The sequence below is a fragment of the Geotrypetes seraphini genome, chromosome 9 (genome assembly GCF_902459505.1).
Source record: "Geotrypetes seraphini chromosome 9, aGeoSer1.1, whole genome shotgun sequence".
Taxonomy (NCBI): Eukaryota; Metazoa; Chordata; class Amphibia; order Gymnophiona; family Dermophiidae; genus Geotrypetes; species Geotrypetes seraphini.
The window spans coordinates 70,286,511-70,312,670 of record NC_047092.1 but is presented as its reverse complement, the minus strand read 5'-3'; the positions used below and the strand labels follow the sequence as shown (position 1 = coordinate 70,312,670).

Here is a 26,160-nt window from a genome sequence, read left to right as displayed (position 1 = left end):
CCAAACTAGAGCTTAACTATTCGCTGAGTGAAAAAATATTTCTCCTATTTGTTTTAAAAGTATTACTCTGTAACTTCATCGAGAGTCCACTAGTCTTTGTAAATCTTGATTCAGTAAAAAATTGATCCACCTGTACCTATTCTACACCACGCCCTCGGTATGTTTATCATAATCACAAAGTAAAATAAAACAGTTTCTTGATCATATGTCTCTTTAGCTATAAATGACAATATTATTATTAAGACTTAGCCAAAAGGAAAGATTTATAAACTGTAAAGAGTTTTACCTCATGCAAAATTGTCATTTCTTTAATAAGACATTGGCTATTTTTTCTGAGGCCCTCCAAGTACCTACAAATCCAAAATGTGGCCCTGCAAACGGTTTGAGTTTGAGACCACTGTCATAGAGCAATACAAGGGCATTATACCATATTCATCTTTGTTTTCCATTCCTTTCCTGGTAATTCCTAACATTCTATTTACTTTCTTAGTTGCAGCCGCACATTGAGCCAATGTATCCTCAACAATGACACCTAGATCCTTTTCCTGGTCAGTGACTCATAACATAGAACCCAGCATCATGTAGCTATAGTCCAGATTCTTCTTTCCCACGTGTATCACTTTGCACTTGCTCACATTAAGGGCTTCATTTACGAAGCCGCGTTGGCGGCTTTATCGCACGCAACTTTTTAGCACGCGCTAACCCCCGCGCTAACCGAGAAACTACCACCTGCTCAAGAGGAGGCGGTAGCGGCTAGTGTGGCCAGCAAATTAGTGTGCGCTATTACGCGCGTTAAACCGCTAATGCGGCTTCGTAAAAGTAGCCCTAAATGTCATCTGCCATTTTGACACCCAGTCTTTCAGACCCACAAGGTCCTCTTGCAATTTTTCACAATCCTCTTGCGATTTAACAGCTTTGAACAACTTTGTGTCATCAGCAAATTCAGTTATCTGACTAGTTATTCCCATCTTTAGATCATTGATAAATATGTTAAAAGCAGCAGTCCCAGCACAGACCCCTGTGGTACCTCACTATTGAAAAACAACTAATGAACAGAATCTCCCACAGCAAAAAAAAGAATTAAGCACAATATCAAAAAATAGCTGTGAACATGTGTATAACAAAGCCAAAGTGGAGGAAAAGCCTCGGAGCCCCGTTGGGGAAAATAAACCTTCCTTAGACTAGAAAGGGAACAATTACTTTATCGCCACAAAGGCATCCATTACACGGGGCAACACGTTTTTCTAAAAGTTTTGCTTCCTTAAAACAAACTGGTGATTATGATAGACCCCTTCAAAATAAACACAAATATAACTTCCCACTGACTGTATCATGTAGGAATTTTGAGAAACATGATGGTATCTTTAATTGACTATAACATGTTTTAATGCACAAAGTTTCTGATATTTTGCTATGGCTAATAGTGTTTTCCTGCTGATTTTCGTTTGTACTCAGTGTCTGGTGCATCTCGGTGCAGTGTCCAGCCAGCATTGATGGATTCCAGTTGCCCTGATATCTTTTTTTCCATAGTGGCAATGTCTTGGTGAAACCTTTTGCCATGTTCGTCGATGAGTGCACCAAGATTTGCGAGGAAGAAGTCCAAGTGTGAATGGAGGAAGTGCATTGTCAGTCACATGTTGTACTTCATGGTTTTGTATGCTCTAAGAAGTTTGTCAACTAGTTGAATATAGTTTGGTGCTCTGTAACTGCCAAGAAAAATTCTCAATGACATCCTTGAATGCTTTCCAGCAATTTTATCTGGCCCAAGTAACAGATCTTCAAATCTCAAATCTCTTGTCATTGATGACGTATCTGATCTGTGGATTGACAAAAATGCCTTCCTTAATCTTGGCATCAGCTATTCTTGGAAACATCTGTCTTAGATTTAAAAAAAAACCCAAAAACCTTTGCCTTCCTTGTTCATCGCTTTTCTGAAATTTTTCATCAGTCCAAGTTTTATATGAAGAGTAGGCAAAAATATCCTTGTCGGGTCAACAAGTGGTTCATGTACCACATTTTTCTATCCTGGAACCAAATTCTTACGGAGTGGCCAGGTCTTTTAAATGTAATGCTACTCCCTCCTTAGCACGGCTGTCCCATTCACAAATAAAACAACAGTACTTGATAAATCCAAGCTGCATTCCAAGTTACAGTGCTACTACTTTAAGATCACCACAGATGTTCCAGTTGTACTTTATGTATTGGATATGCTTTAAGAGCAGTTCTATGTTTCCATATATTTCTTTCATATGTGCAGAAAATAATAAGATTCACATACACTGGACTAACCAATGTAACTTGATCAATATTCCTCTAGTCCATTGGACAAAATTACCATCACAGATGTAGTTGAATGTATCACAGCTGTTGCGTCATTGGTGAGACATTTCTGCTGTCACAAATTGTTGAGAAACACTGCTATAGATGACAGTATAGTACATGGGAGAAAGGGCAATGAAATATTTAATTTGATTGGTTTAATTACAGTGTGCATTCCATAAAAATACAAGGGTGGTTGGTGATGGAGTTCTTTCACTATTAAAAGCGTGTAAGTAGTATTTATAAGTTATTATGGGACTACTATAGTAGCTATAGTATTATGGCTTAGGCTATAAGGCTGGACAGGGAATGGAACTTGATATACTTACTGCCTTTCTGTGGTTACAATCATTATATTATTATATACAGGTAATTATTTTGTACCTGGGACAATAGAAGGTTAAGTGACTTGCCCAAAGTCACAAGGAGGTGCAGTGGGAATTGTCCCCAGTTCCCTAAGTTCTCAGGATGCTTTACTAACCACTAGGTGATATAGAGAGGTAACATATAACAATTACCCCCCCCCCCCACACACACACATCTTTTTTTTTTTTTAACTAAGCTGTGGTAGAGGTAGAACAGTGTCAAAGTATTTAGCACTCCAGTCCGCAGTAGAAACCTCTACCATGGCTTAGTAAAAAGGGGGGTTAGGGAGGGAGGGAGATGGCTGAAAAATCATGCTTGATATGTTCTCCTGGTATAACATAAAACAACTTCTGAGTACCATTTTTTTTTCTCCTGCTGGAGATGCTCTCACTTTAAAATAGAATAGTTGAGATTGTAATTGTGCAGTTTGGTCCAGTGTTATGCTAGATGATAAATAGCCTCTCTTAGTTCAGAGAACCCAGTTCTTCTCAGTGAATCACATAGGGTCAGATTCTATAAACAGTGTTTAACTTAATTGTCAAAATATGCTTAATAGCCTCAATAATTTAAAAAAAAAAAAAAAAGAAAAGAAAAATTGGGTAATTAGTGGCACCTAATACTTAAGTGGGTATTTCTATGGGCGGAGTGTGACTTATTCACCATTAAGCGCAATTCTCCCCAAACTTGGGTGCCTTATATGTAGCATATAAAATCTTGGCACCTACGTTTTTACATAGGCGCTGTTAGCCATGATTCTGTAAATGGCACCTACAGTAAGTATGATTGATACATGGCCAGTGCCATTTTTCTAGGTGCCGTTTATAGAATCAGCCCGATAATGTCTAGCTCGCAGATAATGTTGCTTAACAGCTAACAGGGAAGAAGCTTGATTGTTTAGAATAGTGCTATAACAGAATAAGGAGTTGGCCGTGGACAGTAATGAACCACAGGGTGTCCATTGATGAATAAGAAAGTTAATAAACATCCTATTGCTGACCATGTTTCAGCCTTTTTCTTGCATCAGGAGTCAGGATATGATGATCTCAAACATAGACATTGATTGTGATAAAGGAAAGTAAAAACAATGTTGCTGGCAAATGTTCAGGACTATGGAGATCCAAGCGAAGAAAACTAGGGACAAAAAGATGGCCTCCACTCGCAATGTAAGGATTATTTAGTTGTTTATTGTTTCATGCAAAACACTTTTTTCATGCAAATCCACTCTCTTCTTTGCAGAGCCACTCAATATGGCCAATATTTCGATACCATAAAGGTGTCTTCCTCAGGAGTCCAAATTCTATGAAGCCAACATTCCATGCAATTGATTTACTGGGCCATAAGATGCACACACCTGTAGAGGAGAAAAAACCAAGAAAAAAAATTTAGTTCAGAATTTTTTTCTTGGTTTTTCCTCCTCTACACATAGGTGCGCCTGGTGCCTGCATCCCCTGTTTTATTGAAAGCCCCAAATGCTTGTTGAAAAATGTGGGTCTTTAATAAGTTCAGAGATTCTTCCATATGAATTTCTCCAAGGAGTTGATTCCATAGGAAGGGCATAAACAAAAAACATGGCACCCTTACATGTACGTTCCAGATCACCTGAAGCTGGAGAGGGACAAATCAACCTATGATGCAATCTGCAATGTCTGCAGATAGGACAGGGCTGTATAAGCAGTAAGGCCACAGTTAACGGAAATGAAAGATTGGTTTCTGACTACAGACTCCAGAGCTGATTTTCAGTGGTGCTTCAGGCATGCAGCGGCCCTGTTCCTTAGTAGTATTTGCTATAATTATAGATCATGTGGCTGTTTCCTTCCTGCCTTAATGTCTCGGTGCTTCTGAAAAGAACTGACAGTAAAAAGCCTCTTGAGGTTCTACAGAACGAGGATACATAACATGACTTTATTCCCTGTCTTATCATGGTCTTTTAGTCTTTATAATATATGCAGGTGAAATTGTCCTAAAAAAGAGGACTTATCCTTGTTAAAGTTTTGAGTTCTATTTTGAAGGAGTTGGTACAGGTTGGTAGTACCATGAATGAACGAAATACATTGTGTGCCGCCCTCCCCCCACCCCCCGTTACTTTTTTAAAGTGGCGGTGGTCCAGCACATTTTCCTGCTGGACAGCTGCCTTTCTCTGCAGAGCGATGCACAACGCAGAAGCGCGACCTGACCAGCCAATCACAGAGTGGCACAGGACCAGGCAGGAAGCGCAAAGGTCACCCTCCTGCATTGTGCGTCGCTCTTCAAAGAGGCATCCATCCAGCAGGAGACCACGCAGGACCACCGCCACTTAAAAAAGGTACCAAGGGAAGGGGGTGCGATGTATTTGGGCCATAAGACTCACCCCCTTTTTGGGGATGGAAAAAGTGCATCTTATGGTCCGAAAAATAGTGTAGGTCTCGACAGTTTAAAGCATGTTGCATATTCCGAGTACTAAGAATTCATTTAACCAGGTTTACAAGTTCTAACCCTTAGAAGATTAGCCCTTCCAAATGAATAGAAATGCTCTGTTAATATGTTATTCATTGTCTTGCATTTGCATATTGCAGGACCAGTAACAAAATTACTGAGATTTTGCCAGAACAGTTGAGACTCTTTCAATCCCTAGAAACCTTGGATTTGAGCAACAATATTATTTCAGAGCTTAAAACACCATTTCCTCCTCTTCAACTCAAAAATCTGTAAGTATTACTATGTTTATATTTATGAAACAAAGCTAAAAATGCCGAATGCATTAAAATGCGAAAATAAACATTTTCAGGTAATTGTAGTAATAACCTCACTTAGTTCATGGAACACTTTTGTGCCAGTGGACCTAAGCTTAGTTGCTTAGACATTCAGATGATCCTAATCCTATGTTAACTGTGCAGTGAAAACAAGTGTCCCCTCGGGAGAAAATCAGCTTTTCTCTACACTCTTACCTTTTAATATTTTTAATTAGCCACTGATGTAAGACTAGATTTTCCCAAATGTGTATTTGGATTCTTTAAGCCAAATTGTCCCAGGGCTTTTTCCATTTTAGGGTTGAAGAAAATTACCTTTTTCTTTCTAAAAACTCATTTTTCTCTTGTTCAATGAGAAGTTGAAAATCAATGAATTTTAATATTTCATTTTAACAGATATATCAACAGCAACCAAATAACATCCATGGAACCTGGAACTTTTGACAATTTGTCTAACTCCCTTCAGGTGTTGAAATTGAACAAAAATAAAATTTTCTTCATCCCTCCAAAGATGTTTAAACTCTCCCATTTACAGCATCTGTAAGTATATCATATAATGAAATCTGGGGGTTTTTTTTAATGCATGCAGTTTGTTGTTTTAACGCATACAGTTTTAAGGCATACAGTTTACTAGAGTTTTGAAATGTTATTAAGATAAAGAGCTCTTCTATAAGTGAGGGATTTGAAGTAAGACATCACATATTTATAAATAAAAGTTTAGGGACCCTTCTACTATGTTACATTAAACAACTAATGTGGGTTCCACCCTACAATAGACAGGCCCATATTACTATCTCTTCTGCTGAAATGGCAACCTTCGTGGTTTAAAACCCACATCAGCAACCTAATGTGGGAGTTGGCAAGAAAAGGGCACGGTAGTATTAGCTAGTTATGATAGCAAGCTCAGTATCATGTTCTAGCTGTTTCAGTTGCCAATAGCCAGGCAGGAGGCATTAAATGTCGCTGTGCTACTGGCAGTCCATTAGTGTGGTGCAAACATAATGCCAGAGTGTTACGGCCTGCTCTTCCTTTGTTGGAACTCCCTGTCTGATTTGGCATATCTTTTTAAAACTCAAATGTACCTTTTCACCATTTTGCGCCCAAGCAAAAATTTTTTTCCTGTTCCAAAGTAAACCCTTCCCAAGAAATAATCCAGTACCTTTCAATGGAAGAATCAGTCCCTGCTTCTGCAGCATAGATACTTAGAAATATAGCATTTCTATCACTTCTCCACCCCCCCAAAAAATGACTCATCTACAACAAATAGGTATCTGTAATGCAGAGAGGTTAGAAAGAATTCATGAGCCATGCTCTATAGCAGGGGTGCCCAACGCGTCGATCGTGATCGACAGGTCGTTCGCTCAGGCGACCCCAGTCGATCGCACAGCAGGTTCCCTTCTTCCCTTCTCTTTTTTTCCCCTCCTGACTGGCCCGCCTCTTAAAGAACGCTGGCCAATCAGAGTGCTGGAAGGGCGGGGTGAAGGTCGGTGGGGGACGGAGCTCAGCGCATCACAAGAAATAGAAGCGCCTGTAATGATTGAGGTAAGAGCGAGGCCTAATGCTGCCCGATATACAATTTAAAAAACCCCAAAATCGGCCTCCCAATCAGTGGCGTACCGAGGTGGGGCGGTCCGCCCCCGCCCCGGGTGCACGGCTTGGAGGGATGCACAGCCGTCCGGGTCCTCCTGCCCTTCCTTTCCACTGGTCTGCGCACAGGGCTCACACCCGCCGCCCAAATGGTGCTGTTGGTTATCGCAAGACTCGCGGGAGTTGACGGCACCATTCGAGCGTCGGCGCAGGACCAGGCAGGCGCAAGCCCCGAGCGTGGACCGGGGGAAAAGAAAGGCAGGATGACCCGGACCTGGCCGGCTGTGCACCCCTCCAAGCCGTGCACCCGGGCGGATCGTCCCCCTTCTAAATCCACTTGTCTTTTATTCAGTTCAACTAATGAGCATTGTGACAGGCAGTTCTTATGGGGCAGTTCTTGGAAGTATTTCTTTGTTTTTCTGTGCCTAAGTATTCTATTAATTTAACTTTCTTATTCCTGTGGGGATCTCCAAAGGGGACGAATGGGAGACGGCCGGTGGCAGGTGGTACTTTAGCAATTCTTACAGGTTGCCATAGGCCTCAGGAGCTGTCTTCCCTCTGCCGTGGTCTTGCCCCTCCTCTAAGTCAGAGACAGGCTTGGGGCAGAGGGAAGACAGCTCCTGAGGCCTATGGCAACCTGCAAGGATCGCTAAAGTACCAGCGATCCTCTCTGCAGACTGCTCTCTGCTGGAATTAGGTAAATGGATGTGGGGAGGGTAGGCCTTCGGGGGGGGGGGGGGGTTGCAGTCCTTCAAGGGGTAGTGCAGGCCTTCAGGGGGGGAGTCAACCTTTGAGGGGGAATGTGCAGACCTTCAGGGGGGGGGGTCAGGCCTTCAGGGGAGGGGGCTGTATAATAAAAAAATATTTGAACATAAATACAAAGTACACTCGGTGTGTGTGTATATATATATATATATATATATATATATGTATATGTATATATATATGTATATGTATATGTATATATATGTATATATATGTATATGTATATGTATATATATATGTATATGTATATATATATGTATATGTATATGTATATGTATATGTATGTATATGTATATGTATATGTATATGTATATATATATGTATATGTATATATATATGTATATATATATGTATATGTATATATATGTATATGTATATGTATGTATATATATGTATATGTATATGTATGTATATGTATATGTATGTATATATATGTATATGTATATATATATATGTATATGTATATATATATATATATATATAGGTATATACACACACACCGAGTGTACTTTGTATTTATATTTATATCTCAATGTATTTCTACTTACCCTTACCCATGGGCCCACTGTTACCATTTGTCTTTGCCTGAGTCATTTTTTATATTTTAACTTTGAATGTACCCCTTTTTCTTTTATTCTTTTTAAAAATGTAGTATTGTAAACCGTCTAGGTAACCTTTGATAGACGGTATATCAAATATGTAATAAACTTGGATTTAGTGATTTAACTTTTGTATCAATCAAAAGTACCATTAGCACTTGGCCATTAAAAACATTTGCTGCATTAGCACATCCTGACACTTGTTTTATAGGCAATAAGGGCTCAAGCAATAGTCCTGCACTAATCAGCATATGGTAATGTAGCTGCACTAATCATTTAGCAAAGAGATGCACGTTCTCCCCGGACTTGCCCTGTCATGCAAATATTTTTTTTTTGCACGGATAACAGGTGTTGATTCCAAACATTCAGTAGGACACCTCAGCATGTCCCGCATTGTAAGCTGCAGCAAACTCATGCTTGGGCTTATCGCACCTTACTAAAAGGACGTCACAGAGCATAAGAGCACCCCCAATTCTGAGCAAATTCCTTCATTTGTGTCTAGAGAGGGGCCGTTTGTATTGTGTTTGGTATCCCTAATCATATGGAAATATTGACACTTATAATACGCAGTAGGAGATACATGATCTCTGTATCATGCTCTCCAACTCCTGAAATACTCAGCAAATTCTAGTCAATGTAGATCTTTATATTCTCTTTCTACACCTCTTCCCTCGGCCCTGATCTCCTCCCATGGCTACCAGTATCACCTATATGCTGATGACTCCTAGATCTACCACTTTACACCTGAAATTTCGCCTAAAGTCCAAGAAAAAGTTTCTGCTTGTTTGGCTGACATTGCTATCTGGATGTCCAGCCATTATCTGAAACTAAATATGTCCAAGACTGAACTGCCCCTCTTTCCTCCTAAACTCTCTGCTCCTCCTCCTCCTTTCTCCATCTCTGTAAATAATACTGTCATTGTTTCAGTCTCTTCGGCTTGCAACCTTGGAGTGATCTTTGATTCTGACCTCTCATTTTCTACATATATCCAACAAGCTGTTAAAAACCATCTTTTTTTATATAGCTTTCAATTCTTAACCCTACTCCTCTGCCCTCCAACCCAGCCCGCTAATTAACCGTTCCCCTTAACTGTATCCATGACATCCTGTTTGTCTGTCTTGCCTGTTTAGATTGTAAGCTCTTTTGAGCAGGCACTGTTTTCTTACTCTTTGTGACTCTGTGGCATAGAGGGGGATATACAAAGGTGGATAGGCAAATGGCTGGAAAACCGAAAGCAGAGAGTGGGCATAAATGGGAAGTTCTCCGACTGGGAGAAAGTGACTAGTGGTGTACCCCAGGGCTCGGTACTTGGGCCGATCCTTTTTAATATTTATATCAATGACCTGGAGGAAGGAACAACCAGTGAGATCATCAAGTTTGCAGATGATACAAAACTATGCCGGGCAATCAGATCGCAGGAGGATAGAGAGGAACTCCAGAGCGACTTGTGTCGGTTAGAAACATGGGCGGAGAAATGGCAGATGAAGTTCAATGTGGAGAAATGCAAGGTAATGCATTTAGGCAATAAGAATAAGGAATACGAGTATACAATGTCAGGTGCAACTCTGGGGAAGAGTGAACAAGAAAAGGACCTGGGTGTACTGATAGATAGGACCCTGAAGCCGTCGGCACAATGCGCGGCAGCGGCAAAGAAGGCAAATAGAATGTTGGGCATGATAAAGAAAGGAATCTCGAGTAGATCGGAGAAAGTTATAATGCCGCTTTATAGGGCAATGGTCAGACCACACTTGGAATACTGCGTCCAACATTGGTCTCCCTACCTAAAGAAGGATATAAAACTGCTGGAGAGGGTGCAGAGACGAGCAACAAAACTGGTGAAGGGTATGGAGAAACTGGAATACGAGGATAGACTTATAACACTAGGATTGTTCTCCCTAGAGAAAAGGAGACTGCGTGGGGATATGATCGAGACCTTCAAAATACTGAAAGGAATCGACAAAATAGAGCAGAGAAGATTATTTACATTGTCCAATTTGACACGGACTAGAGGACATGAAATGAAGCTAAGGGGGGACAGGTTCAGGAATAATGTCAGGAAGTTCTGCTTCACTCAGAGAGTGGTTGACACCTGGAATGCCCTCCCAGAGGAGATTATTGCGGAATCGACCGTCCTAGGCTTCAAGAGCAAACTAGATGCATATCTCCTTAAGAGAGGCATATAAAGATATGATGGACTATAAATTACGCCAGGGTACACCTGGCAGGGCCTCCGCGTGCGCGGATCGCCAGACTTGATGGACCAAAGGTCTGATCCGGAGATGGCAGTTCTTATGTTCTTATGTTCTTAGTAGTAGACTATTAAAGTAACCCATTCTGATAAACACTAGTTTCGACTTGGCAGACCCCACTTGGTCTTTATCCAGAGAGGAGCTGGTTTGTATTAGGTCATACAAAGGTTGATCAAATATTTCTTATTTCAATTTGATTTTTATTTGCTGGAGTTTAACAGGAACTGTAAGTTAATTAGTCAGTTGCAAAAATTCTAGTCACTGGCTCCTTTTTTCTAATCCATTACATTAAAGTTGAGTTTTAAGAATGACAAATTATAATTCAGCCATTTTTTCTGTTACTGGCCGCTTTTAAACACATCTATTATATATCGTATTTTTCGCTCCATAAGGCATACTTTTTTTCCACCCAAAAGTGGGTGGAAATCTCGGTGTGTCTTATGAAGCGAAGGTACAAATTTTATTACCCCGCCGCACCACATTTTTAAGCCCGCCCGCTACTGCCACTGCACCACCTTTTTTAAAAAAACACACCCTGCCTGCCTGTCCGTAGTCGTTGTCCCCCATTTTTACCCTGGTGGTTCAGTGTGAATCTTTCATCTTATTTCCCGGCCTGTGGTGTAGAAATCAACAGTACAAACATCAGGAGCAAGCTTTACGCTTTTCTGCTCGGCCCTGCGCTGCTTTCCGAATGACTGCTGTAGGTTCTCGCAAGTCCCGCAAGAACCTTTGGCAGACATTTGGAAAGCAGCGCGGGGCCGAGCAGAAGAGCGTAAAGCTTGCTCCTGACATCCGCGCTGCTGATCTCTGCGCCGCAGGCCGGGAAATGAGCCCAGAAGAGCGAAGACTGCCTCGGCAGGCAGGGAGGGAGAGAAGCCAGCTGGAGCTGCTGGGCAGAATTTAAAAAGGTACTGGGGGGGCTTGCCTGGGGCTGGCTGGCTGGTTGGCCTGAAACTGGCTGGCCGGCTTGGGGCTGGCTGGTTGGCCTGGAACTGGCTGGCTGGCTGGTTGGTTTGGGGCTAGCTGGTTGGCCTGGAGCTGGCTGGTTGGCCTGGGGCTGGCTGGCTGGTGTGAGGCTGGTTGGCTTGGGGCTGGCAGGCTGGCGGGTTTGAGGCTGGTGGGACTAGGGCTGGCTGGCTGGTTTGGAGCTGGCGGGCTGGCTGATTTGATGCTGGCAGGCTGGCTGAGGGCAGGATGGCTTGGGGCTGCCTACCATTAGATGTGCCCACTACTAGATGTGCCCTGTACCCTGTTCTGGCCTACCACTAGACCACCAGAGGGGGGATAGGGGACAGGGCACACCATTTGGTTCAGAATTTTTTTTTCTTGGTTTTTCCTCCTCTAGAGGTGGTGCATCTTATGGTCAGGTGCGTCTTATGGAGTGAAAAATACGGTAAGCTGTACATAAAACACATGTGATAATTGTTATGTGTACCATACAGTTGTTTTTGGACTGATGCGCTAGTAGTATGCTTAGACAAATACTTTTGCATGACAGGACTGTAAAATAAGTTTTTATCGTTTTTAATACAGGCAACTGAACCGTAACAAAATAAAAATGATTGATGGGCTTACTTTCCAAGGGCTTGGAGCTTTAAAGTCACTCAAAATGCAGAGAAATAGTATATCTAAACTCATGGATGGAGCTTTCTGGGGGCTAAGCAATATGGAGATATTGTAAGTACAGTTAACTTGAATAGGGAGTTTTTTAAAAAAATGGTTAAAAATCTTTGAAAGCCTATGGTTTCAATTATGGAAGGCAGTTGAAAGATTTGAAAATATGTAAGAACACGTAAATTGATCTGTCTTGCAACCTGGCTGGCCCCACAGTCAAGTTTTTATTTCATAGAAGTTAGGCATCTAACCATAGCACTTTGAAATATCCTAGTAGATCATTGCAAAGAAAAAGATGTTTTCTTGACAGTTTGTACATTTTACTGAGCTCTAAACTGCATTATTTTCTCCTCTTTGTTGTTAACAGGCAACTGGACTATAACAATTTAACAGAGATTACCAAGGGTTGGCTTTATGGCTTGTTGATGTTGCAACAGCTCCATTTGAGCCAAAATGCCATCAGCAAGATCAGCCCTGATGCCTGGGAGTTTTGCCAGAAACTCAGTGAGCTGTGAGTTGCTTTTATTCTTTTCCAGTTCTGAGTGCAGAGATCATGCCAAAACATGTGCTGCTTTCTAGTGATCTGTTGTTTTTTTTTTTTCATAACAAGGTTTCCAAGGTGACAGCAGGGTGACAGCACCAATTTTACTGTGGAAAGTGGAAGCCAACCATAGCAGATTTGAGTCTCCTAGTTGCAAAGTTGTAAAGTGAAAGGGATTCCTGATTTGCTGGCCTATCAAATAAGTGTTGAACAGCTAAAATAGCAACAGTTGTAGGGGGAAGATATAGGAAATTTCAAAAAGTCAAATTTTTGAAGTGCATTTGCGTTTGGATACTAAATCTTGTTTTAACATTCGTTGTATGTGAGTAATATGCAGTCATCTTTTGTTGTTTACAGAGATCTGAGTTTTAATCAGCTAATCAGATTAGATGAGTCAAACTTTGTGGGCTTGAGTTTACTGGTCGGACTGTATATAGGAAACAACAAAGTAAGCTACATCGCAGATGGTGCCTTCCGGGGACTCTCCAGCTTATGTACATTGTAAGTGTCCTTGTTCTCAATGCAAAAATAATTGGAGAATACACATCATGTTCTCATGAAAGTTTTAACATTTCTCTAAGCTAAGAGATAGCAATCAAACACAAACCAGTAAAGCTCAGTTTCATTCTCTTTGTAAATAACAGTTTAAATGTTCTTGTATATAAGATGAATGCCAATGACTTGCAGCTTTTGATAATTTTGGTTTGGGTAACCTCGTTTCTGTGGCTGAAATCACCCTTCCCCATCTTATTTCAGTACCTGCTGCTCTCATGTATCATAAAAGGAGGACTGCAAAGAATCTGAGACAAGACAGAGAAGGAGAATTGAGACATTAAGGGCTCCTTTTACTAAGGTGCGCTAATGGTTTAGTGTCCACTAATTGTGCACGCTAAGCATTAAGAGGCTAATTTTCAAAGAACTTAGACACAAAATACCATAGGTTTCTATAGTACTTTGCAGCCCAGGTTCTGTATAGAACACCCGGTCTCAGAAGCTGACAGGCGTCCTATACAGAATCGCGTCTAAGCCCACCCAAAAAGAACCTGAATCTCTAACCGACATCCATGTTACAGATGCCGGGTAGAGAATCGGGTTGTCACTGAGCTTATCGCAGCAAGGGATCTCCCTGCCGTGATAAGTGTAGCGGCAAACCATCCCCACCCCCCATTAAGACTACCAGCAGGAGGGATGCCCAATCCCTCCTGCCAGAACCAACCCCCCCTTGTAGATCACCCAGCCCACCCTAGACCCCCTCCCTCATTTGGCCTACATTGTATGTGTCTCCCGCTGGCCTAGGTCTGCTTAAGGCTACTTCTGGGCCAAACTATGCCTAGCCTTAGGCGAGCTTAGGTGGGCTTCTGCGCCTCCCTAGGCTCCCGGAGGCACCTCCAATGTAAGCAGTCTGCCTAAGGGAGGTTTAAAAAAAACCAAAAAACATGAATCCTGATTGGCTGGTTAGACAGCGATAGGATGCCTACCGCCACCTACAATCGGGACACCGTTTATAAAATCAGGGACTGTATGTCTGAAAATGAGCATCTAAGACCCCTATTTTAATCCTATGGACGTCTTAGCATTTAACACACAGTACTCATTAGCACATGCTAAATCCATTTTATTCCTATGGGTGTCTTAGCATTTAACACACGATAATAGTTAGTATACATTAAACCACTGCGAATTCACGGTTCGCGAATTGCGGACTCAGTAATTTGCAGTATTTTCTGACTGCCTCTTCTTGGTACTAAAGTCAGGCTACACCAATCAGGAGCTGCTTGGCGTGTCAAAGCATCTCCTGACTGGTATAACCTAACTTTAGTACCAGGAAGAGGCGGTCAGAAAATACTGAGAATGATTTTCAGCACCCCAGCTGCCCTTTTCCTTTCCTGCCTTTGATCAGCTCCTAAACCGCATTTGCGATTTTTCTAAATTCGCAGGGGTTCCTGAAATGGAACCCCCACAAATTTTGAGAGAATACTGTATGCTAAATCCATTAATGCACATTAATAAAAAAAAGCCTTAAGATTGAAGTTGTTTTGCTTGCTGCAATAAAACTGTTGTTTTGTAGTATAAGCCCTAATGCTATGCTGATTGGGCCACTAAAGAACATGGTTCATTTTTAATGTATTTGGTTTTTGTTACCTGTGTTGAACAAGAATTCCTATCAAGACCACCTTTTTGGAACTGTTCCCAATTGTAGTCACTGATGATCTGGAATAAGAGGTTGGACAAGAAAGAGTAGTGCTCTGGTGTGATCATGTAAGGGTTAATGCAAGTAATAAGCTGTCTACCACATGTTTTTGAGTGAAGAATTTAATATATGAATTGTTGCTGCACTCCCTACAACAGGACAATTTGGTATTGCATTTTTCAGATATGCAGAGTGAAGCAGCTGATATTGCTCTTTAGGTTAGGGCTCTTCAGCTTGGAAAAGAGACAGCTGACGGGAGATATGATTGAACTCTACAAAATCCTGAATGGAGTAGAATGGGTCAAGAGGATCGACTTTTCACTCCGTCAAAAATTACAAAGACTAGGGGACACTCAATGAAGTTACAGGGAAATACTCTTAAAACTAATAGTAGGAAAAATTTTTTCACTCAGAGAATAGTTAAGCTCTGGAACATGTTGCCAGAGTATGTGGTAAGAGCGAATAGCGTAGCTGGTTTTAAGAAAGATTTGGACAAGTCCATAGTCTGTTATTGAGAAAGACATGGGGGAAGCCACTGCTTGCCCTGTATTGATAGCATGGAATATTGCTACACCTTGGGTTTTGGATAGATACCTAGCGACCTGGATTGGCCACCGTGAGAATGGGCTACTGGGCTTGATGGACCATTGGTCTGACCCAGTAAGGCTATTCTTATGTTCTTAGTTACCTGAGTCTCATTTCAGGTTGCTAGCCTTGAGAGTAAAAGAAGATATCCCAAAGGAGAGGCAAGAGGAGACGAACAGTAATCAATAAGAGATAATGATAGACATATAGACTGGTATGACATATAAGTCTATTACCGTATTTCCCCATGTGTAGGCCGCGGCCTATACATGGGTTTTACAATCTACTGCAGTGGGTGCGGCTTCCTTATATGGGGTGGCCTATCTAAAGACATTGTAGATAAGCTGCACCATTAGTAGATCAGCCGCGGAGAGAGGAGACATGATAGAGACGTTTAAATATATCACGGGCCGTATAGAGGTGGAGGATGATTTTTTTTCTTAAAGGTCCCTCGGCCACAAGAGGGCATCCGCTGAAAATCAGGGGTGGGAAATTTCATGGCGACACCAGGAAGTATTTCTTCACCGAACGGGTGGTTGATCATTGGAATGATCTTCCGCGTCAGGTGATTGAGGCCAACAACGTGCCGGATTTTAAGAGGAAATGGGATACAAATGTGGGATCTCTAGGGGGTTAAAATCAAGGGGGGGGGGTAGGTCATTGGAGTGGGCAGACTTGATGGGCTATGGCCCTTTTCTGCCGTCATCTTCTATGTTTCTACCTGTGGCTCCCTTGCTGGATGGCTTCCGGCTGCCTCCTGCAATGTTGCGGCCAGCGGTGCAGGTCAGGAGCGATCTTTTCAGCATCCAGCCAGCCCCATGCTGCTTCCTCAGTGCCTGCCGTGAGTTCTCGTGGGACTCGCGAGATCGCTCCTGCCCTGGCTGCGACAGGGCAGAAGCAGCCGGCAGCCGTCCAGAAGGTATTTACTGTGGAGGGGGGAATGGTGTATAGGCCGCCCCATTGTATAGGCCAATTTAGGTTTTAAATCTCTTAGGGCTCCTTTTACTAAGCTGCGCTAGCGGTTTTGGTGCATACTTAGCGCATGCTAAATTGCCCTGTGCACTAGACGCTAACGCCAGCATTGAGCTGGCGTTAGTTTTTGGCACATAGCATGGGTATAGCGTGCATGGCAATGCAGCGCGTGCTAAAAACGCTAGTGCACCTTGGTAAAAGAAGCCCTTAGATAAGCCGCGGCTAGTAACATGGGGAAGCTTATCTAAGAGTTTTAAAACCTAAATCGGCATTTCCTGCGGCCTATACATTGGAGCGGCCTATAAAAGGGGGCAGCCTATACATGGGGAAATGTGATCCAACGTGGTCACATTTTAGCAATGGCTGCTGTCAGTAGTACATTTTTAGCAGCCTATTCAGGAGATCCATATTCATTTTTCTAATATTTCTTTTGAAAGTTCTTTTCCTTGGTAAATTGAAAGTATACCATTGATGCAGGCATTGCTGAAACGTGGCTGTGTTGGGTTTTGGTTTAATAAACTTTTATATGCCACAGCAGTATTTTCACTGTTCTTTCTTTTGACTAGAAGTATGTAGAATAAGATATAAGACAAGGTATCAGATTTATGGAGACTAATAATTTGGATTTGTTGAACAACATTAATACCTCAGCCATTTCTCCAACATTTTATTTATAAAGAAATCATATGCAAAATAAGCAGAATTATAAGCACATACAACATCATGTATCATTCAGAAAACAACAATAAGATTAGCAATTACATCCTTATAATGCCCTCCCACTCCTTTAAATTCCTCAAGAAAGAAAAGACATCAAAGGATTACTGTCATCCAATAACTTATAAACAAAGAGGAAAACCATGTTGGTCTGATTGCCTCAAAAATATAAATTTCTCCATTACAGATCAAGTTTCAATTTTGTTCAAATTTTGATATACTGGTTATCAAATGTCTGAGTGGTTTACATTAAAAATAAGTAGAAAGAAATTAAAATATAAATACGGGGAATACCAAAAAAGACAATCAACAAGATACATAAGGAAAAAGGGAGAGAAATACATAATATTTGGACTCGCACCATGCAAACAACTCAACTAAATACTATAAATAAAACTACTAACACTTGATGGCAAAAAATTTGGCCGCAGCTTTATTAATTCATTTAAACCAATAACCATGTACATCCATTTTTATTCCTCCCTTCATTGGCGGCCTTTAGTTTCCTTTCCCCAACAGCTAGTCGGTCACAACCTAGCTGCTTTGCCCCCCAAATTCCCATATCTTAACTTCAACTTCAATAAATCCATTAGCAAGACCTGCGGTGTCGCCCGGCCTCACCTCCGTCTGTGGCGGTGCCGCACACAGTCTACAACATTATAATCACAACTTATTCTTCCCTCCTCCCTGGCCACCTGGAAGGATCCCCTTCCCGTTTCCACACAGCTGTGACCCCCCCCCCCCCACCCCACTAACACATTCCCATAACAACAACCACCCCAACCATAACCAACCCAATGAACCCTCCCACCCACCCCCGCCCCTAAATCCGCACAAAATCCTACTCGATTTGAAATGCCAACTCTACAAAACAGGGAGGGAAGGGCGGGCAACTAAAATTCACTTCAAATACCCATTCCCTTCACACTTTTCTTTCCTCACAGACACCTGCCCTCCTCACCCAACCTCCCACAACCAACAGCTCACTTCTCCCGCCCGAATTCCACCAATCAATTCCCCAATCACTCCCACCAATCACTCACCATTCTAATCCTCATTCTACCTTCCAAGTTCCTCCAATCCCAACGTTAATTCTTTTTCCTACCACCCCAACCTTACCCAATCATCACACCCCTTTTTCTAACCCCCCCCCATCCTTTTTTCCACTAAATGTTTTCTTTGCTGTACTCGCCAATATTATGAGCCCTCTGTTTTACACAGAGAGCTTTCATAATATTTGGACTCGCACCATACAAACAACTCAACTAAATACTATAAATAAAACTACTAACACTTGATGGCAAAAAATTTGGCCACAGCTTTATTAATTCATTTAAACCAATAACCATGTACATCCATTTTTATTCCTCCCTTCCTTGGCGGCCTTTAGTTTCTTTTCCCCAACAGCTAGTTGGTCACGACCTAGCTGCTTTGCCCCCCAAATTCCCATATCTTAACTTCAACTTCAATAAATCCATTAGCAAGACCTGCGGTGTCGCCCGGCCTCACCTCCGTCTGTGGCGGTGCTGCACACAGTCTATAACATTATAATCACAACTTATTCTTCCCTCCTCCCTGGCCGCCTGGAAGGATCCCCTTCCCATTTCCGCCAAAGCGGTGACAGCTTATGCTTGTCACCGCTCCCCCAATAAATTCACTAAACTGCAGCCAAATTAAGCCTGGTATAAAGATTCTAACAAATCCTGAAGTGTGCTCAAGAAAATATTTAACCCTAAATCAGATAAATGGACTCCATCAGGGCGATAGAGACCAGGACAATCAACAGTCAACAAATCATGACTCAATATCATACCCCCCATACACCCCACCCATCTAGCCACATCCACATTCACACGACGCCGCAGACGCTCAATCCCTCTCTCAGAGCGAGCATCCTTCCATACTAGACGAGGGATAGTCTTAGACCATACTATACGAGTTAAAGGAAAATCTGAAAAAATACAGATAAAAGTCCCTCTTCATCTGATTAATTAAATCCACACCCTTGACATGACATAAATCATTCTCACCCAAATGTATCAAAATTAAATCAGGATAGGAAAAACGTTTAGCCTCCAACAAAGTAGGCAAAAGTTGATTCCAGCGCATTCCTCTCTGTCCCATCCAGTGCATGTCGATACCAAGACCAGCCAGGCCAAGATTCAACCCCCATCTGGATTCAGCTGCATGCTTATGCGCCCAGAACAGGAAAGAATTCCCACACAGCCAGATACAAATATCAACTGGCAAATTCCGGATGGAGACTAAACAGAAAAGAAGAAAGAAATTAACAGTACAATCATTAAGACACTGTGCGAACATAACCCAAATATCTATTTGAAGCCCAACGCCCAATTCTTCGAATAAGATCAGGGGATCCCCCTTTATGTGCTGCAAAAGTCGCTGCCCCAATTCTGAAAGAATGAGTACCAAAAAGTGTAGCATCCAAACCCAAACTAACCAATACTTTTTTAAAAACTGCAGAAAATTGGAAGCGAGTTAATGGGGCCCCGTCAGCATGTACTAACCAATACAGACCCTTTTTAGGCCGAATCGGCGCATACATGTGAGCCAAAGCCACCGGACATTCAGAAAATGGAGCTGAGGTACGTAACCTCAACCAACTACCTTTTCCCAGAGGGTCTGTCTTAGAGCGCCGTATGCAACAACGCAATTCCGATGCAGACAACACCACATCAGACCCCAAAATCCCCGTCCCACCTAATGCCCGCTTGGAAGGAGCAACCAACTCACTAATACGAAGTGCCCCAAAAAAGGCTACAGAAAAAGCCAAACGAAAAAGAAGTACTTCAAAAGGAGACACACAAATCCCTTGAAGAGCAGATCCCATAGCCACCAAATTCTCAGGCAAGATCGGCAACCGTAACACAGTAGGACGAGTATGAGCAGACCCTTTAACATAGCCCACTCGAAGCTTTTTAACTAAAAAGGAAGCAGTAGGATCGATCCACCCTCGTAACTTACAAAGAAAAGCCACCCCAGCTAAGGCTTGATTGAGGGCACCCACAGACCAACCCATGGCATGAGCAAATAAAATAAAGTTAATAATGCAAAACTCAACAATCACTCGAACCCCAGTGACCAAAAAATACTGTAAGAAGTGCTCAAAACGCCGCAAGCCTGCACTGTAGACTCTCCAAGTAGTGGACACTAATGAATCCGTCAACAAAGTCGAGAAGATACCAGGAAATGCTGCCACAACTCCTGAGGCATCACGGTTGGCCCAGCATCCGCTCCCGGGGCCAAAGCATGAAAACGGACCCACTGAAAGCGGGTAGCCGCGAATCTAAATTATCTTCTTACAGCAGCTGTAATAAGGTAATTTAGATTCGCGGTTAAGGGCAGGGAGGTTTGTCGGACCGGGGCTGTTGTCAGTCGGTCGGGGAAGTGCCACAAAAGTAAGGGGACCTGGCCGACTGTGCTGCACCCGGGGCAGTAGAGAAGGAGGGGGGAGAAGGACGCTGAAAGGCCATGGGGAAGACGGGAGGGGGGAAGGACTCTGAAAGCACTTGAAGACAGAGGAGGGAGAAGGACGCTGAAAGCACTTGTGGAAGACAGAGGGGAGGAGAAAGATGCTGAAAGCACATGGGGAAGACAAAGGGGTGGAGAAGGACGCTGAAAGGACATGGGGAAGACGGGGGGGGGGTGGAGAAGGATGCTGAAAGGCCATGGGGAAGACAGAGAGGGAGAAGGACGCTGAAAGGACATGGGGAAGCAGAGGGGGGAGAAGGACACTGAAAGCACATGTGGAAGACAGAGGGGGGAGAAGGACACTGACAGGACATGGGGAAGATGGGGGGAGAAGGATGCTGAAAGGAAATGGGGAAGAGAGAGTAGGGAGAAGACGCTGGCAGGGAAGAAGACAGATGCCAGACTATGGGGGGAGCGGAGAGAAGAAGATGGGTACCAGACCAATTTGGAAGGGGGAAGAAAGGGAGAGGCACAGTAACAGAGCAAATGGAAGATGCAGAAGGAAGAGAGACAGTGGATGGAAGGAATTGAATGAGAACATGAGGAAAGCAGAAACCAGGCAACAAAGGTAGGAAAAGAATTATATTTCTTTTTTTTTATTTTGCTTCAGGATAAAGTAGTATATTAGTTGTGTTGATAAAAATTTATAAACATTAGAGGCTCTGGTAGAAACCCGTTTGCTAAGTATGTATTCTTCCCAATTAATATTTTCAAATTAATAAAGTCTTTTTGCTTATTTGTAAATGGGTTTCTACCAGAGCCTTTAATTCAGTAGCATAATTAAATGAAATAACTATTTCTGAAGTTTATAGGGACGGGCGGGGACGGAGGGGATTCCTCGCGGGGACGGGTGGGGACGGAGGGGATTCCTCGCGGGGACGGGTGGGGACGGAGGGATTCCTCACGGGGACGGGTGGGAACGGGTGGGATTCCTCACGGGGATGGGTGGGGACGGGTGGGACTTTGGCGGGGACGGGTGGGATTTCTGTCCCCGCGCAACTCTCTAGTCTAAAGGAGCAATCTCACATAAAGTGTGCCCAGAGCGAGAAAACTGAGCAACCCCACTGGAAGGCCCAGCCAACTCAACACCTACGCTCCCAGCAGTACCAACCGGCACTACATCCGAAGAGGAAGAGGATGATGGCAAATGGGAAGAGTCCCAAGAATCAGAAGACTCCCAAACCTTCATGGGATCCTCTGCTCCAGATCTCCGAGTCCTCCGCTCCCTATCCAAATGTTTCACTACATGCTGCAGACGGTGCAAAATCTTTTTATTTCGCAGCTGTTTTCCCAAAGACTTTAACCCAGAACCACCTTCCGCCCCAGCCCCCAACCCTTCTAGTCGTCCCCTTCCACCCCCAGACACCATACCCAATAAGTCAGACAGACAACGAGAAAACTCACCAGCAGGAACCACTGCCTCAGCAGACACACCTTGCGATTGGGAAGTCCCAGGGACCTCACTCTCCACTGCCTCTGTTGCACCTGCTGGCACGACAATCCTCGCACCAGTCACCTGGACCGCAGCCGACCGGCTATTGCGCACACCGCTGCTAGGACCCGAGCAACGGGAAATCTCCCTCTGCCCCTGCACCCTTGAGGTAGTGGAGACCCGTGCCCTTGAAGCAGCCTGCTTAGAAGCCCGCTTAACACCGGATGCCCTCCTCTTCTGCTGCCCAGCCTGTTTGCTAGGACCTTTCTTAGGAGCCATACTAACACCAGGGCACCCCACCACAAAGCAAGCAGGCAGACAGCCAGTAAAAAAAGCAGCCACACTAACCACAGGGTTAAACCAGCACAAAACACACCAAATTACTCAATTGCCTCAAAGAAATGTAAGAATTAAAGCCAATCCTTACCAGCAAATGTCGCCTCCTGAAAAATAGGGCTGAAGCCAAACTTCAATGCAGGCAGCTCTCACAACCAGCCCCCAGCTGACTGAAAACAAAGGCCCCCTGCACACTCAGGCACCAAAGACGCTAATGCGCGAATGCGCCCCGACGCACTGCGAACAGCCCGCTGACTCCTCCCGACACAAAACGCTGACGCAGCCGCGCTTACAATAACAAATGCGCCAGCCACCCGACAGCACACCGGCCAACCCGAACACGAACAGACGGCTCCGATTCCAGACGACACCGGCCTAACCCGCTAATGCGCTCCCACAGCACCAGCACAAGGACGACAAACACCACCGCACCAGTTGTTTTTTGCCACGTCTTGAAAAGGTAAAATTAATAATAATAAGAACCACACCAGCCTTCACACTTCCTATCCTTGACAAAACACCTAAAACCAAATAAACCACAGGCAGGAAACAACTAAAATTCACTTCAAATACCCATTCCCTTCACACTTTTCTTTCCTCACAGACACCTGCCCTCCTCACCCAACCTCCCACAACCAACAGCTCACTTCTCCCGCCCGAATTCCATCAATCAATTCCCCAATCACTCCCACCAATCACTCACCATTCTAATCCTCATTCTACCTTCCAAGTTCCTCCAATCCCAACGTTAATTCTTTTTCCTACCACCCCAACCTTACCCAATCATCACACCCCTTTTTCTAACCCCCCCATCCTTTTTTCCACTAAATGTTTTCTTTGCTGTACTCGCCAATATTATGAGCCCTCTGTTTTACACAGAGAGCTTTCAATATTTTAATAGAAAAGAATACAAAGTTAAAACATAAAGGGAGTGGGAATGTGTTTAAAATTGTCCAATCTTTGTCTAAGTTTGAGTTAAAATAGTCCCATTATTATTTGGTAAAAAAAAAAGTATAGAATGGTGAAGGAAGCCTCGTATTCTCATGTGTTTCATGCATCTTTAAATAGAAAAGTTTTGAGGTTAGATTTAAACCTATCCAATGAGGATTCTTGACGAAGATAGGAAGGCATGGCATTCCATAGTGTAGGAGCTGTTACTGAGATAATAGATTTACGAGTGGTATTGTAAATAATATGATGTAATAAAGGGATAATAAGAAGATTTTGATGATTAGAGCTCAATGTTCTTGAAAGATTATACAGAAGTAATGTCTATAAAAGCTGGAGAATGTTCTTGTCTAGATTTAAAAGTAAGAAGCAAAATTTTAAATGTCAATCGATGAGTAATGAGTAACCAGTGAGCATAAATAAGAAGAGGACTAACATGGCCAAACTTTTTTGCCTTTGATAAAAGTTTCACAGCAGTGTTTTGTATTATTTGTAATTGTCTAAGCTCCTTTTGACAAATATCTTGATACAAAGAGTTGCAGTAATCAAGATGTGTAATGACAAGAGAATGAATTAAGATATTAAGTGATGCAGGTTCCAAAAGAGCTGAAATTGAGTGTATCATTCGTAATTTGTAGAAACATTTTTGAACTACAGTGCTTCTGTGGTCGGTGTCTGTTTAATCTTCGAATGCAGAGCAATCAAAAAATTTCCAGCAGTGAAAAAATGACAAGCTACTTTGTGTCTTTGGGTTTACTAACAAGTCAGTAACAGTCAGGATTATACAAGGGGTGTTTAATAATTTATCTACCTCGGTAGAAAAGAAAAGAGTTTTCAAAAACTTTTTGTTTTATTTTTCAATATACTCTCCTGATAGCTCCATACACTTCATCCACTTTTCCTGCAATGACTTTAACCTCTTTGAAAAGAATTCTTCTGCTTGACCTTTATACCAGGATGTCACAGCTTACTTGATGTCTTCATCACTTTAAAACTGCTGTCCATTGAGAGATTTCTTCAAAACTAGGAGAAGGAAATAATCTGAGGGAGCCAGGTCAGGACTGTAGGGTGGATGATTCAGCTGCTGAAACCCACATTCTCAGATGGCAGCTTGTGATTGTTGTGACTTGCACCAGCGCATTGTCCTGAAGAAGCAGCACGCCTACTGTGAGTTTTCCTCGTCTTTTCTCCTTGATTAACTCCTGCAAAGTGATCATTGTGTTGCCATAACTCTCCCTGGTTATGGTTGTCTTGTGTGGCATGAACTTCAGAAGCAAAAGTCCTTCATCATCCCAGAAGACAGTTGCTATGACTTTGCCTGCAGATTTTCTGTCTTGAACTTTTTTGGGGTGGGGATGATTTGTGCTTCCACTGCATTGACTCCATTTTGGACTCAGGATCTCTGTTAGACACAAGTCTCATCTCCAGTCACCAAACAATGAAAAAAATTTGGTCTTCACGGAGCATCTCCAAGTTCTCCTGACAGCACTGGAGCCTCGTGGCCTTCTGACATGGCATCAGCATTCTTGGAACCATTGTACACTAACCTTAGACATGCCCAACTTTTCATGAATTATTTTCCAGCTATACCTGTCGAGATGCCCATTTCTTCAGCTATTTATCTGTCGAGATGCCCATTTAATTCATCTGTCTGTCTGGTTTTCTTGCACATTTATGTGGAAGTTATTTCCACAGGCCATCCAGTGTGAAGGTCATCTTCAGTGGACTCTCTATCCCACTTAAATTGTTTGCTCCAAAATTTTACTTTGTAGAATGATGGGGCAGACTCACTATAAACTGCAGTCATGCGTTCATGTGTTTTTTTCCTTCTTTTGTTGAGAAATTTTATCGTTGAGTGGTGTTCCAATGTTTCTTAATTGATTTGCACAAGGACTCTCCTGACATCCTCCTGTCTCTTGGAATGTTAGACTCACACTGAGCTACAACTGTGCACAAGTAACCTTGAGACATGCACATACTTGTTTCAACACACTTGCTACTTTCTTTCTCATGCTCGGGTAGATAAATTATTGAACACCCCTTATTTATAGTACACCCAGATTTAGATGCCCCAAATTTGGGTGTTCTCAGAGATGTGTGCACAACTTGACTAACAAACTCTTAACTGTCAATGAATGGGTGCTAACAACAAATTATTGACATTAATTGGCACTGATTAGTATTTGCTATTCTATAACACTGGGTGCCTAAATCCCATAGCTCATATCTAAAAAGAGACACAACCATGGGTATGTAAGGGGCATTCCAAAAAGCTGAGTGCATTGTTACTGAATAATGGGTTAGTGCACTCAGCTTGGGCACCATCATTTACTCTAGGTTTTAGCAAGCATAAGTCTGGTGCCCAGTTTTAGGGTGCAGAAATTGGCACTAAGCTTGATTCTGTAGAGGTTGTGCACCCTTTATAGAATCATGCTTAACACCAATCTTTTCCAGCACCCATTTTTTTATGCCATTTTTAGAATCTGGCCCCAAAAGCCTAAAGTATTAAGGGAGGCTTGGTGGCAGTGCTGTACTTAGGGCTTCTTTATTTATTTTTTTGAAATGTAAATTTTTATTTTGAGTCAATTTGGTACTTTCTTTGGTCAGAAAACTAGGTGTGTGTTGGTATATTTGTAGTATGAATTAAAATGTGACTTTTTAAGATGGATTCCATTCAGTGATCCAAAACCAATTTGTTTCCCAAAGTTTTGAAAGGTTTAT

The 26,160-nt window shown here is 42.6% G+C and overlaps 1 protein-coding gene across 2 annotated transcripts in view; it reads left to right on the top strand.

Moving 5' to 3' along the window:
• LRIG3 (leucine rich repeats and immunoglobulin like domains 3) overlaps positions 1–26,160 on the top strand; it is a 159,631-nt gene that overhangs the window by 80,564 nt on the left and 52,907 nt on the right. For both annotated transcript variants that reach the window (XM_033958694.1, XM_033958693.1), the window contains exons 4-8: positions 5,238–5,369; positions 5,808–5,951; positions 12,145–12,288; positions 12,593–12,736; positions 13,124–13,267. In XM_033958694.1, the coding sequence (XP_033814585.1) occupies positions 5,238–5,369; positions 5,808–5,951; positions 12,145–12,288; positions 12,593–12,736; positions 13,124–13,267 (708 nt within the window). The remainder of the gene's footprint in view (positions 1–5,237; positions 5,370–5,807; positions 5,952–12,144; positions 12,289–12,592; positions 12,737–13,123; positions 13,268–26,160) is intronic.